The 15,807-nt window shown below is 47.2% G+C and overlaps 1 protein-coding gene across 1 annotated transcript in view; it reads right to left on the bottom strand.

Moving 5' to 3' along the window:
• Window positions 1–15,807, bottom strand: part of FRAS1 (Fraser extracellular matrix complex subunit 1) — a 380,286-nt gene that overhangs the window by 217,341 nt on the left and 147,138 nt on the right. Inside the window, exons 3-6 of the mRNA XM_083398098.1 lie at window positions 11,501–11,608; window positions 9,406–9,498; window positions 5,656–5,809; window positions 3,268–3,401 (exon numbers count right to left, since the gene is read on the bottom strand). Coding sequence (XP_083254224.1) covers window positions 3,268–3,401; window positions 5,656–5,809; window positions 9,406–9,498; window positions 11,501–11,608 — 489 coding nt within the window. The remainder of the gene's footprint in view (window positions 1–3,267; window positions 3,402–5,655; window positions 5,810–9,405; window positions 9,499–11,500; window positions 11,609–15,807) is intronic.

The following is a 15,807-nucleotide window of genomic DNA, read 5'->3' as shown; positions in this document are numbered from 1 at the left end:
GGTATCTTCAGATGATGGGGAGCCCATAGCACCCCGTTCTATACTGTGCTGGTTTGAGGGTGGGCGTTTTTGCCCTTGTTTGAGGATGACTCCCTTGCAGGCTCTCCTACTGCACAACTGCACAGCAGCAAATGAATGCAGAATAGGCTACATGCCCTGGAAAAACTGTTCATGGCTCTCCCAAGGGGCAGCAGCTACTTTTTATTATTATTATTATTATTATTATTATTATTATTATTATTATTTATTTAATCATTTTTAATACAAACAACCACAAAAGACACATACTATAACAAAAACTATAACAACAATAATAACACAATTTGACAATACAGATTTGAATACACTGACTATACCTTTTTAACAATATTTTCCCACCTCTCTATCCTCCCCCTACTTCCCACCACTATCCGCCTTATCGCTTAAATATTCCTCCCAGATTTCTTCATATTTATCCATTCTTAATTTGCATCAACATGCAATTCGTTCGTATGCAGCTAATCTGTCCATATTATCAATCCACGTGCTCAATGGAATCTTTTTGCGGCTCTTCCAATTCATCAAAACAAGTTTTTTTGCTTCTAATATAGCAATCTCCCACGTAATCTCCCCTTGTAATCTCCCACGTTTCCGGAATATAATTTAGAATTAAATTCAATTCGTAGGGGCAGCAGCTACTTGAAAGGAAGCCCTGCCATCTTTGTCCCCATCTTGCGCAACTCAGCCAACAAGGCTCCCTCGGGAACTGGCCAGGGTCCCGTGAATCGCCTTGCCTTGGGCTGAGCTGGAAGAGTCTCTGGCAGTCATCACCGCTTGCCCTGGGCACTCCCAAGCCCCAGCAAAACAGGGTAGCTGTCGTCCCTTGAAGAGGAGACAGGCCCACCCCAAGGGATGCAGGTGGTGCTGTGGGTTAAACCACAGAGCCTAGGACTTGCCGATCAGAAGGTCGGCAGTTCGAATCCCCACCACAGGGTGAGCTCCCATTGCTCGGTCCCAGCTCCCGCCAACCTAGCAGTTCAAAAGCACGTCAAAGTGCAAGTAGATAAAAGGTACCACTCCGGCGGGAAGGTAAACGGCGTTTCCGTGCGCTGCTCTGGTTCGCCAGAAGGAGCTTAGTCGTGCTGGCCACATGACCCGGAAGCTGTACGCCGGCTCCCTCGGCCAATAAAGTGAGATAAGTGCTGCAACCCCAGAGTCAGCCACGACTGGACCTAATGGTCAGGGGTCCCTTTACCTTTACTTTTAACCTCTAGGAGGCAATGGAAATCTTTCACTTTGGAAGAAGGAATGAAGCCGCGGCGTTGCCTTACCGATGGACACTTTGCCAGTACGGGAATGAAAAATGAGAGAGACGAATGAACAGGGTAGGAGCCTCACTGTTAAGGTTAATGCATTTTCCATTAGAGCCTCATCTTAGGAAATCTATCAAACCTTCTCAAAATTAGCTAAAGGGAGAATTGGGTTGCCGTTGCTGCTCCAGAGGCCCGCAGGTCTGATTATTCACACCCTCCTTGTCTCACCGGTACATCTCTTCCACATTCTAATGACTGGCTGATTAAATAATAGTGTGATCAGTGGCAAAGATGTGGGGTGAGATGAAAACGTTCAAGAATCTCCCATCAACTTGTCCTGAAGCTCATTTCTTCCGACTCTTCGTGTTCTGCGCAGAGCATTTTAGCATGCTGCCTGAAAGCGGTTTTATGCTCTCGTCAGAAAACTGGCATTAATCTGTTAGAGGAAATAGGATGGTTACATCTTTATGAACTAATCCTCTGACATGACAATACCCTCTGAAAAAAAAGGTATTTGGCTGTTAACTGCCGTTAAATGTTACTGCGTTATAAATTCTTCTAAAATTGGGAGGGGGGTGAATCTAATAAAGGAACTGGGTATTACTAATGTGAACACCTGGCTGCTTCCGACGCAGGTGAGAAGATGTGAAGAGAGAAAATAAATTTATGAGGATGAAGATTGTTTGCTGAATGCCTTCCCCGGCCAAGGTTTCAGCTGCTAACCTGGATGACTAAGCCCACATATCAAGGGCGCTGTTCAGTGAATGTAAAAAAGGAATGTGCAGAATAGCAAAAAATAAAATAAAAGCAGCAACCTCCTGACACCAACTGTAATTTGGAGGGTGGTACTCAGCAATGAAGAATGGAAACAGGGCTGTCTACAAATGAGATGGGAGGAAATGTAGCCGCCTTATTTCTTGGCAGGAACATTTCGTATTGATCTGAATAAAGGCCACACTCTGCCCCACCAAATCCTGCTTGTATGAAATCTGAGTGCGGCCTAGGATTGTGTTCTTATAGGCAGCAAAGTTAAAATGGGTATATGTGGCATGAGACAACTTAGGCCAATGGAATAAAAGCAGGTTGGAGACCCTACAATTTTAAAAGACCAAGGGGGCGATCACCTATATGAAGGTTTGTTTATTTAAAACCAACAGAAGGGCTGATGTGGATGCAGGAAGGAAACAACAGAGAACGCTGGAGAGAACCTGAAGAGGTGCTTCATCAAAAATGGACGTGAGATGCTGAAGGAGGAAGAAGGCAGAGAAGATGTAAGACATCTCTTTTTGGGGTGTGACCCAAGGAAAGTTTATATTTGGACCCAAAGGGATGTGGGTGGTGCTGTGGTCTAAACCACTGAGCCACTTGGGCTTGCCGATCAGAAGGTCAGCAGTTCAAATTCCGTGACGGGGTGAGCTCCCGTTGCTCTGTCCCAGCTCCTGCCAACCTAGCAGTTCAAAAGCATACCAGTGCAAGTAGATAAATAGGTACCGCCCCGGCAGGAAGGGAAACAGCATTTTCGTGCGCTCTGTATTCCATCACGGTGTCATGTTGCGCCAGATGCGGTTTAGTCACGCTGGCCACATGACCCAGAAAGCTGTCTGTGGACAAACGTGGGCTCCTTCGGCCTAAAAGCGAGATGAGCACTGCAACCCCATAGTCACAATGCAGTCAAACTAAACTACATGACGTCGAGATGAAGCCAAGTCAGAGCTAAGGCAATAACAGTTTTGCTCCATTCCTCTCCGAAACTGGGGAGTCATCTTTATGGGTGCAAACGTTTTCATGAAATGCCTGCCCCCCCCCCCATTTTTTAAAGCTCAGCTCCAGTTAGTCACAGCAGAGGAAACAGATAAAGTTAAGACAATGCCTTGTTTTTTCAGTACCTGGATGACAAAGTTGAATAAGAAAATAAATAATAACCATTTAAAAGAAAAAGTTGAATGAAATGCAGAGAAGTCATGCACAATCTTACCTCTTTACACAATATTGGCTGACAAACTACGGTGAAACACTGCGCAGTCCCGTTCCGACAGACACATCTGGCACACTTGCTGGGCTGCCATTCCTCACCATCCAGGTACGTTTGACCATCGAAAGAGCAAGGCTCTAAAAGGCATTGAAGACAATTGGTTTTTTCCTAGGTTCATGGAACATTTTAGAACAGGGCTGGTGAACCTCTGGCCTCCAGATGTTCATAAAGCCTGGCTCCCCATCAGGCCCAGACAGTGTGCTGAACAGCCAGAAATGGTTCAAAAACATCTGGAAGGCCAAAGGATTCCTACCCCTATTCTAGAGTCCATGAGATTATACTCTTGGTTTTCCAAGAGCAATAATAATAATAATAATAATTTATTATTTGTACCCTGCCCATCTGGCTGGGCCTCCCCAGCCACTCTGGGCGGCTTCCAAAGAAACAAAAAATACAGTAAAATATCACAGATTAAAAACTTCCCTGAACAGGGCTGCCTTAAGATGTCTTCTAAATGTCATGTAGTTGTTTATCTCTGACATCTGATGGGAGGGCGTTCCACAGGGCGGGTGCCACTACCGAGAAGGCCCTCTGCCTGGTTCCCTGTAGCTTTGCTTCTCGCAATGAGGGAACCGCCAGAAGGCCCTCACAACATCAGGCATATCTGTAACACTTCCATAGTTATGTTGTCCTCTGAATCTGTCCCTTGTGGTCAAGAAGGGATGCAGAAGCACATGGAAAGTCTTCTATTTCAAATGAGAAATGTGTGTTCCTCTGGTGGATCCCTTATTTCCCCCCTTTCCCAAGAGTAAAATAATTTCGGAAGAATGGAAAGATGCCTTCCGGCATGAGCATCACGTTGAAGGGCAAAGGAGGGGAATAGGTTGTTGTTTTCATTTTGATTATATATGTTGTGGCTTTATATTTTGATTTTGTTCTGTGACTTCCAGGTATACAGAGCGGTATATAAATTCTAATAATAATAATAATAATAATAATAATAATAATAATAATAGATTGTGCCTCCATTCCCAGTTTTCATGCTCTAAATTGTAAATCTGCATAGAATTGATGCACCGACAACTGAACAAGCATGGAATTCTGCATGATCTTGAAAGTTCCCTCATTAAAGGTATCGTGTTAATGCAAATCAGAGATCACACAGGAAGCCAGAAAGTCGGTCTTAAATGATGCATAAATGTGTGTTGCGGTCAATCCCTGCTGCTACATGTCTCCTCAGAAAGGCACATGGCCGGGGACATGCAAAGAAAGAGAGAACCTGTGTGGTGTAGTGGTTAGAGTGTTGGACTAGGACCTGGGAGGCCAGGGTTCAAATCCCCAAGTAGCCATGAAGCTCACTGGGTAACCTACCTGTAATGGTTCTAGGGGTTGCTCGTGCGTAAATCGGCGCCACGCCTGGGTGGGTTGCCTGAGTGAACCCTTTCTGTCTGGACAGCTCTCAATCGCTAGCAGAATCCGTCAGTGGGCGTTTCTTGAACTTCTTCCAGCATAAAAGTTCTTTGACGCCTAGTCTCCACCTACTCTCCCTGCACGGAAGCCTTCTGCGCAGGGAGGGTGTGGGCATCGGAGGACCCGTGCTCTCCCCGCTGGTCCACGGCAAGGAGTCTTGGAGCCACCTCGCCGATCCCCCCATCTGCCCCCCTTCTCCACTGGTGCTACGCTGATTTCCTTCCCTAGAAGATGGGCTGCTTCTCTCCCTCCCGGGACGCTCTCCGAAATCCCTCTGGAGCCCTCCCTCTCCCTCTGGCTCCGATGGCAGTTCCCTGACACTACCTCAAAGGATTGCTGTGAGGATAAAATGGAGAGGAGAACTATGTACTCCACCTTGAGTTCCTTAGAGGAAAGGGATATAGATGTTTTAATAATGAAAGAGGCAGCTGTGAGCCACTGAGAGGACAGCCCAGCACAAAACAGGTTGTGGTGGAAAAAGGTGAGCCGAGGTTGGCATTTTCAGGACACCAAAGTCAAGCCAAGAGGACACTATCAGCACGTAAAGAATAATGAATCTTTGGCCTATTAAAATGCAGGGGGGGTTGTTTGTTAATATATTAGATATTTTTGTGTTTTTATATTGGAAACCACCCTCTAATCCCTCGATGGAGGGCAGTATAATAATAAAATAAAATAAATAAAATAAAATAAAATAAAATAAAATAAAATAAAATAATATTTGGTTTAGCAATCAAATGGATGGATAGCTGGAGCGCCAGATTTTCCTCCCCTATTTAAAAGTGGCTGTATAAATCCTGCAATAAGCAACAAGCTTAGATTACATTTGGCTAAGCGAGGGCAGCAAGTCTGCTTACGTTTTCAAGACGGGCAAATCCAGGGCGAAACCCCCCTCCCTTCATCACCCTTTTACTCACTCACCTCCGCTGCCGGCACACCGTGGGCAGCACTCTCCTTGCCTGGGGGGGCCCACTCCCTCGCAGGAGAGGGCAGGGCAAGCCTTGGGGGTGCAGGTGATTTCCCCACTGGCACAAGCGCAGGTCGTACATTCGGAGCCAGCCCATTCCGTACCATGCTGCAGGGGGAAACAGAGTGGAAAAAACAGGTAACTGTCAATTGTTGGCAACAGAGGAAGCTGTGGGACTTTGCTGGACTATATTTTCCCATCTCCTAATCCCATCATGAATGGGACGGCAAGGAAACCAGATCATTTGACTATAAGGCGAGCCTTGCTAGATCAAAGACCAATAGTCCATTCGGGTCAGAATCCTTTTCTCCTAGGGGCCATGTGGGAAACAGGACATGATGCAGAAAACTCTCCCCACCTGTGATTTCCAGCAATTGGTATTCAGAGGCACATTGCCCACCTCCCAAAAGGCAGAGGTACTATACAGCTGGCCATTATGGCTAGTAGGTGCTGAAGGTTTCACCCTCCATGAATTTGCCTCGTCCTCTTTAAAATCCATCCAAGCTACCACAGCATCTTCTATTCCGAACATACTTTTAAGAGTGTCCTGCTTCCCCAGGTGGTATTAAAACTTCAGGCACCCACATTTGGGTTTCCTTTTTTGGAAAGAAGAGATTGCTGGAGATTTAAGGTGTCTCCGTAATATTTGGAGGTGCACAGATTGGCTCCTACAAGCAGGAAACCCCACTCAGATTTCCAGAGAGAGGCAATTCTGAGTGTGCAGCTCCTACCTCACTCGCTCTCAGTCTGTTTCCCAGTCTGTGTTACATCATTCTTACTTGGTAAAGGTAAAGGGACCCCTGACCATTAGGTCCAGTCGCGGACGACTCTGGGGTTGCAGCGCTCATCTCACTTTATTGGCCGAGGGAGCCGGCATACAGCTTCCGGGTCATGTGGCCAGCATGACTAAGCTGCTCCTAGCAAACCAGAGCAGCACATGGAAACGCCGTTTACCTTCCCGCTGGAGCGGTACCTATTTATCTACTTGCACTTTGACATGCACTTTGACTGCTAGGTTGGCAAGAGCTGGGACCAGGCAACGGGAGCTCACCCTGTCGCGGGGATTTGAAATGCCAACCTTCTGATCAGCAAGCCCAAAAAGCTCGGTGGTTTAGACCACAGTGCCACCCGCATCCCACATTGCTTAGTTAGTAGGGGGAAAGATAAATTATCTACCTCCCACCCTGCTCAGATGGGTTTCAAACCCCCGGGTCTGATAGTCACTGTGACTCTACCACAGAAGAGGACACTGCTTTGCATAAAGTGTACATGTTCTAATGTATTATATGTATAGATGCAAATTTAGAAATACCCTGATTCTGGGATGTTTCTGATAACGGACATTTTCCTAGTCAGAAGTCACTAAACTCCCTACCAAAAATATGGCCAGATCTGTATGGCAGGCTCGACCAGAACTCATAACAGCATCGCCCTTCCTCCTAGCCCTGGGTTGAAAATAAAGCCAGGCTCATATATTTTAATGTTTGCATTTGCTGCAATAATACTCTTGGACATACATTATAACTGGAACCATTATTGCCTTGCTTTAAAACTAAGGAGGACATTTAAATCTTTATATTCTGCCATGTTTCTCCATTTTATGTCCCCATTTAGCCAGCTGGCAAAGAACGCCCCTGCGAGACCCTTTAGATCTCAACTTTCTCTGTTGGCGAAGCAAGCAGAGGAAAAGTTATACAAGCAGCAAAGTGGGCAGAGACCAAAAGCGTAGAGCTGTAGCCGGCGAAATGGCTGTCCGAGCAGAACAGCTTCCGCTCATGCAATGGGATTTCCCATTCCTCTCCTTCCCCCGATGTGCCCACCATCACACTCCCAAAAAACTGATGTGCTCCAGAACAGATTGGTGGGTGCAGGGCGGCTGCTGTGGGATAGGAATATTTTGTTTACAGAAGTCGTTCTGCCCGCACAATGATGTAGTCCAACCCTCTGCAATGCAGGAATCTTTTGCCCAATGGGGGGCTTGAACCAACAGCTCTGAGATTGAGAGTCTCATGCTCAACCGACCGAGCCATCTGAACTGCAGCCTTTGTGGGATTCAGCCCATAAAAACTGTGCTTTCTGAGCCACACGAAAGGTCCATCCATGCCCAGTATTCTGGGCAATGGCTGGCAGTCAGGTCCATTTAGCTTTCACAGCCAACTGCCCTGTTGGACTACGGATTGGGAAGCTGTGATCTAACAACATCTGGGGGTCCAAAACTCCCATCTTCCCAGACCACTGACCATTCTGGTGGGGGCTGGATTCCCAACAACGCACTGGAGGGATACATGTTCCCCATTGCTGTGTTGCATCCATTCTCTGTGAAAGCCCACCCTGTTGATTCTTTTTTTTCTAATGGAAAGACAGGAAACACTAGAAAAACAACACTCTAATAATAGCCTAATCTAGAGTAGTGGCTGGTCCCTGTTTCTCCCTAGCAAATAAAACTTGGAGATACACTGCCTCTGCACATGAGGGTTCCATAGCTGTCAACTTACAGATTTGAAAATAAGGGACCAGCAGCCTCGAAAATAAGGGATCAGCAGCCAAAATAAGGGATTTTCCAAGCACAGGTATGTTCAACTTCTGAGCCCCTCCAAGCCAAAGGCAGAAAGCCCAGCCAGCAGCCAAACGAAGCCTCAAGCGGTGGTTCCCACAGCGCAGCAACCCGGCAAAGGGGATGCAGCAAGGGAAACCACCGTCACCTCTCCGCTGGGAAGCGCTGAGCAAAGGCGAGTCCCCAGGCAACGCGTCCGATTTGATCGGCACAAGGCATGCAAGCTCCACCCCCCAGTCGTTCTTAGACTCCTTATTGGGTGAGCAACACAGCCAAGCAACACAGTTGGAGCCTCCCACCTCCCTGGCCGGCCAGCAGGGAGGGAGGAAGAGGAGCTGCTTCCTTTGAAACCTGGGAAATTGAAGGGACATCATCAATAAGGGACAGCAGCGGGACACGGTGCTGGGATAAGGGACTTTCCCACCAAATAAGGGACAGTTGACAGCTATGGGGTTCTATTTTCTGCTAGCATGGTGAAGATTCATTGACAGGCTTACTATTCGGAGCAATGGCTGCTTTCTGAAGAGATGTCTGCTGGCAGTCCTACGCTACTCCTTGCGAGACCCAAATTTTCGACAAATGGGAGAAACTACAATCAGCAAACAAATGAGATGATTAATGGTTCTTCCCCTATACTTATGCAATAAGCGAGCTCCTGGAAACGAACATACTCATATTCTCGCAGCGAAAATGCCAAGCTTGTGGAAATGACCCAGTTGGCAACGAGAGTGCGCCAGTTATTATTATTTTTCCCCCCATTCCTCTTCTCATCTTTGGGTATCTGCCCAAAAGTTAATTTGCAGCAATAACTTTGGTTAGGCCATGTGTGAAGCCGCCTAAGACTGCTCTGACCTACTTCCCCGAATGGAAGAACTGGAGAAAAATCTAAGGCAGCCAAAGAATTGGCCGAGCGGATCAATGCAACGCTTTGTGGATATGAAGAAAGCCCGGCCATCAAGCGACCAGACTTCTCTCGGCCCAGCATACCAGACAAGCAGCTAGATCTCACTCAGATTGTGTTTCCAACATGAAGTTCTCTGAATGTCTCTCTGCAGCCGCAAAGCAAGGTCCCCAGAGGGAACGAGACAAGAGTGATTTCCAAAAAGAAAAGCCAACTGCAAGTTGAAGGGGATACATAAGAAATGCTCACCTCGTGGACCCGCCCTTCATGCTCACAAAATCCCTCCGTTTGCGAAACGCACTCGGGGCAGCAAGCGTTGGCAGGTGTTTGTAGCACTTCCCCCTGAAGGAGAAAAAGCCATTCAGTGAGTGTCACAAATCCATCTGTCTAGAAAAGCCCATTCCTGATATTCCAACATACAGTCTTGACAGTATAGGCCTCCTCTGTTCAGAATGGAAAGGAGGAATAATAATAATAATAATAATAATAATAATAATAATAATAATGCTGCAAGGGATTCCGTTAAAGGAATTGGGAGCTAACTCTTGCTTGTCCACTCTGTCAAGGGGGCTCGGGTCATAGCAATGAGCTCCTGGTTGCATTTGGGGTGAGGGCAGGTTCCCTGCTCCGCGTAACCCCCAAGTGTATTCCCCCATTCTGACTTTCACATCGTGCGGAATGTCAGTCTGTCCCCCATGGTGGGGGCAGATAGTCGCAACCAATGCCTACGCAACCACTCACAAATTTGTATTTTAATAAAGTTGTGGCCAAAATTATGCCAAAAATCTTAAACAAAAATTTCTGTGTGGTGTGTGAGTTATTTGGGGTGGACCTGGGGACCGCGACACGCAATATAGGCCTCCTCTGTTCAGAATGGAAAGGAGGAATAATAATAATGATGATTATGATGATGATGATGATGATGATGATGATTTAGTTTCCCAGCCACTCTGGGCAGCTCCCAATCGAGTGTTAAAAACAATACAGCATCAAAATCAGTTTCTAATCCTAGCATCCATGTGGGCTATATTATTATTATTATTATTATTATTATTATTATTATTATTATTAGAACTGTGTTCAATCTAACAGAAGAATTCAAATAGGAACTGAGCAGGGAGAACTAGTAAGTCTCTTGTGCATTGTAGAGACCATATAACACCGGTCCTGAAAGATCTACACTGAATCCCAGTACGTTTCCGAGCACAATTCAAAGTGTTGGTGCTGAACTTTAAAGCCCTAAACGGACTCAGCCCAGTATACCTGAAGGAGCATCTCCACCTTCATCATTCAGCCTGGACACTGAGGTCCAGCTCCAATGGCCTTCTGGCGCTTCCCTCACTGCGAGAAGTGAGGTTACAGGGAACCAGGCAGAGGGCCTTCTTGGTGGTGGTGCCCACCCTGTGGAACGCCCTCCCATCAGATGTCAAGGAAATAAACAACTATCTGACTGTTAGATGACATCTGAAGCCAATCCTGTTTGGGGAAGTTTTTGATGTTTGATCTTTTATCGTGTTTTTAATATTCTGTTGGGAGCTGCCCAGAGTGGTGGTGGTGAAACCCAACAACAAATAATAAGTTGTTGATGATGATGATGTGGGTGCCATAGGAGGTACTACTGGGCACCTGTCACATTAGTAACCCCTGTAATAAACTAAAAGCATAGAATTGGAAGGGACCACAAGGATCATCTAGTCCAATCCCTTAAAACGCAGGAATCTTTTGCCCAATGTGGGGCTCAAACCCACAACCCTGAGATTAAGAGTCTCGTGCTCTACTGACTGAGCCACACTTTCAAATAAAGAAGAGACAATAGGAATATGCCTTAAGGTAAAGGTAAAGGGACCCCTGACCATTAGGTCCAGTCATGGCCGACTCTGGGGTTGCAGCGCTCATCTCGCTTTATTGGCCGAGGGAGCTGACGTACAGCTTCCGGGCCATGCGGCCAGCATGACTAAGCCGCTTCTGGCGAACCAGAGCAGCACACAGAAACGCCGTTTACCTTCCCGCTGGAGCAGTACCTATTTATCTACTTGCACTTTGACATCCTTTCGAACTGCTAGGTTGGCAGGAGCAGGGACTGAGCAACGAGAGCTCATCCCGTCGCGGGGATTCGAACCGCCGACCTTCTGATCGGCAAGTCCTAGGCTCTGTGGTTTAACCCACAGTGCCTTAGATGGAGTTAAACCACTGGTCCATAGAGTTCAGTGCTGTCTGCACTGACTGGCAGCAGCACTCCAGGGTTACAGGCAGAAATCCTTCCCAGCCCTATAAGGAGATGCCAGAAACTGAACTTGCCGCGAGCACTCCATTTCTCCACGCGGACGTCATTCCGTCGCCTTACCTTCCCGAAGTCGCAGCGAGGGTTTTTGCAAATGACGCCTTTGCACAGGACAATGTCGCCATGGCAACTGCACTCCCGGCAGGAGTCTGGCTTCCAAGCGGTGTTGTTCTGCAAACAAGTCATAAGCTCGGAATTAAAATTGCATTAAAAAGCATGAACATTGCACGCAATTACGGGGCAGCAAAGAGTTCAAACGAATTAAAAAGGAAAAGGGCCCTTAAACATTGCAGAGGCAAACTTGGCAAGCCAAGTCTATCTGCTACACGCCGATTAGTACCCATGGCTGTAACAAGTCCAAAGCTATTCATTCCGTACTTCCAAAACATGTAATCAAAAGGCCTGGGCCTGCGATGAAAAGCAATCAATTCCAGCTGCAAAATAATTGATCCACCTAAGACCCGGTAGCTACAATCTGATTAGAGCTTCTCTTCCATTCAGCGACGGCTTCTATAAACAGACTCGGGCTGGGAATTTAACAGCCTCCAAAGGAGCTTTTGACGCTCCATTCATATTAAAATTAATGTGCTAGGAAAATTACCTGGGGTGTCAAACAGCTTCTATGTATGGGGAGAGGCGGAAAAGATCTGGAGTCCTCTGGTTGGAGAGGAAACAGGGAATGTATGTAAGAAGAGAGGAAAGTTCCTCAGCTGGTGGAGCAAGGAAATGTAGTCTTTGGTAAAATGATTTTTTATAGGAGCGGCATGGGAAAATTAAGGAGCCGAGAAAAAAAACAGAATCCCCCCCCCCCTTTTCTCTTTGCACTTGATATACCCAAAAAGCGACTCCATTTTTGTGTGTGTGCTTCCAACTACCCTCTTGAAATTTCGGGACAGGGTGTTGCGTGGCGATTCCTGCCTCCCCCCCAGTTGGAATAAAGACACAGGACACCATTAGTTTAGGTTAATGGGCAAAAATTGGCCACAACTTTATTGGTTACAGGTAAGAGGCATTGGTCCTATCAGACTATCCGGCTTCAGCCTGTTAGCGTGAAAACCGGAAAGGGTTAACACCAGCAGGGGGAGCCCTGCGATGCACATCAACTAGGAACTCCCCCGGGGGTCACCGCTCGGGGGTGTGCCTTAGGCCCTGGCCTCCATAGGTTTCGGACGAGGCAACGCCCCCCGGAATCCTTTACTGGACTACCCTTCAATATCTGGGGGAGGTGATGGCGCTCCCCCCCCAACACATCTACATAATAATACCCCTACCAATATCTAACTGCCAAAACCAAAGACATTGTGACAATTTGCTACGAGTTAGGCAAAAAACCAAATGGCCGGTGCCAATTCGCCAAGTGGAAATCAGCTGCGTGGTCGAAAAGGGGAGATCCCGGGGCCGCGCCAGCCTTAAATGCCCCAGGCCACACCCCCGGAGCCAGCCGATTGGCTGGCTCTGGGGCTGACGCGGCTCGAGGATTCCGCTGATCCCCTGAAAGCCAGCCTTTGCGCAAGTGTTTGGGGCATAAGCCCGCAGCAGCAGCAGCAGCAACACCACCTCCTCCTGATGTCGGAAGTGGCTTTGTCTTAAGCCCAATTAAGAAGAAGAAGAAGAAGAGTTTGGATTTGATATCCCGCCTTTCACTCCCCTTCAGGAGTCTCAAAGCGGGTAACAATCTCCTTTCCCTTCCTCCCCCACAACAAACACTCTGTGAGGTGAGTGGGGCTGAGAGACTTCAGAGAAGTGTGACTAGCCCAAGGTCACCCAGCAGCTGCATGTGGAGGAGCGGAGACGCGAACCCGGTTCCCCAGATTACGAGACTACTGCTCTTAACCACTACACCACACTGGCTCTTAAAAGGGGATGGGCACTTTCCAGCATCTGATCTAACTAAAGTCCTACACACCCACACAGATCAGATCATGTCTGCCAAGAAGGACCCCCAGTCTGAGCTCTAACGTTAGACTGCAGGTATCCAACCACCAACCCACACATTGAGTGATCCAAGTGTGAACCAACGGTATGCTCTGACATTTCTGTCTCGTCTTTCCATGTTCTACTTGAGTTAACTAGAAGTTTCATGCAAACTCAGCCACAACGTGCTTTTTAAAAACGAAAAGCAGTTTCAAGGAGGGAAATCCACGCACATACACATCACTTCTCTGCTCTAAGCAACCCTCTTTCATTTTTTTTGTTGTTAAATATTTTTTATTAATTTTCCAATAAAAAGCATCCAATTAACATACCACATCAAATCCTAATCCAATTAAAATAAAAAACTAAAATAAAAAGACCAAATTATCATCCAAATTATAATTATTAATTTTTAATAATGATTAATAAAAACAAGCAACCCTCTTTCAAAGCCGCATTTAAATAAATAAATAAAAGTGACACTGGGGGCACTTGCGCACATTTGCGATTTTCAGGCGGGATTCAGTCACAAGCCAGCAAATTCACAATATGGAACAGAAGATAATTTGGAGCTCTGGCTTTCTCCCACCACCCCGTAAAAACACGTCAGATAACATTTGCTTGATGCAAAATTGTCTAACGCCCCAGAAAACAAATCAGAATGAATGCTCAGTAAACAGGTCGTTTGGAAGCAACCTGGGAATCAGTTATATGGATTTGCATGTTAGCTTCCATGGAAGGAGACTATATCAAGCTCAGAGCTCAGGCATTGTCGCTACTGCCACATCCGTTTCCTCCAATGCAGGGTCCACTTCATAGCGTAGCACTGTAGCAGTGTCGTAGCATGGGTTGTCAGCACGCGGGGCAAGGCAAGTAATTTGCGCCCCCTACCCGGGGCAAGGCAAGTAATTTGCGCCCCCCCCCCCCGCTGCACTGTCCCTCCCCCAGATAGTCCCTCGCTCTCTCTCCGCACCGCACCGCACGCCTGGCACCCTCCCCTCCACAGTGGGCGGCGACCCGGCTTCTCGGATCGGATTCGCACAGCCAGCACTGCAGTGAGAGAGAGTGAGTGAGCCAGGTAGGGGCAGAGAGCTGCGAGTGCGAGTGCGCCCCCCCCCCCCCGATGTTGCGGCCGGTGCGGCCGGCCCCCCCTGCACCCCCCGCGCTACGCCACTGCACTGTAGAGCTGTAAGGGACCACGGATGTCATCTAGTCCAACCCCCTGCAATGCAGGAATCTTTTTTCCAACGTGGCGCTCAAACCCAGGACTCTGAGATTTAAAACCCTCACTGCCAGAGGGAGATGTTTCCCTGTGTTAAACACCACTTTCAGTCACACTGATATGCAGCTATAAGATCGGAGACTTCATTCCTTCTCAGTGAAACAGTACATGAAACCGAGTCCTCTCTAATAAAGCTGATGAGAATATTAAAGCTAAGTACTGCCACAGATCGGTGCAAATTTACAGCCCTGGAGCTCAGGAAATAAATGATACGGGAGAGGGGCCGTCATTTTTGCTCTGATAACATAACTGGCTGCTATCAAGATGGCGACGTGAACGGCAGCCTTGTCCCACGCCCGGTAAAGCTTTGTTTTGACTATCTGTCTTGACGGGTCCTAAAGGCTCTAAGATGCCTTAAGGCGTTTATTTTAGAAGTCTATGGTTTTATGGATCAGATTATCTTTACTTTTCTCATAAATTTTCAAGAAAACGCGGAAGTTAAAGACTGTTAAAGGGAGCAGGGCTCATTAACAGCACAACTTGCCCTGACCTGCAGTTCTGAGAAATTCCCTCCCTATTTTCTTGCTGATATGAGAGGGAAGAAACGCTGCAGGCAGCTTTCTAATGAAGCTACGAGTGCTGCCAAAAAACAGACAAATATCAGGGACTTCTTGCCTGACAATGACCTAAATGAGATCTGTAGAAATTTCCCTACAGCAAACAGTTATGAGGCTCTTGCTCCCAGTACTACTCATGAGGAGCCTGCCGGCATTGTGGATGGCCCACAACTAGCCTCGAGCCTGTGTATGAAGGAACAGAGGGAACAGACTCTTGAGTCCCTGCAAAAAACTTCACCTGAACTATCCCAGCCACCAGCCCAGTTAAATAAGGACCGTGAGGTACTGGAACTGCTAATTTGCCAGACTGAGCTGATAACACACACCATCACCAACTTATATAAAAGGCTGGATGGGATCGAAAAGAAGCTTGAAAATGTTTTTGGCTTGTTCCGCCTCCCCTCACTTCCTCAGCTTAACAACACTGTAAACTCTGCACACCCCTGCCCAAGTGTGCAGGCCAACCTTGCACAAAAACAAGTGAGATGCCTGCCCAACCAAGTACAAAACTTAAGTTTGCAACTCCAGATCAGCAAACTTGCAGTACTGGTGGGAAACCACCCCTTGAATTATAATAAATGGGCGGATAAACATTCGGTCATAAATTCCCTGACCCA

This window comes from Podarcis tiliguerta (assembly GCF_965153285.1).
Source record: "Podarcis tiliguerta genome assembly, chromosome: 9".
In the NCBI taxonomy this organism is placed as follows: Eukaryota; Metazoa; Chordata; class Lepidosauria; order Squamata; family Lacertidae; genus Podarcis; species Podarcis tiliguerta.
The sequence above is the reverse complement of the archived record's forward strand: the minus strand, read 5'-3'. Positions and strand labels throughout refer to the sequence as shown.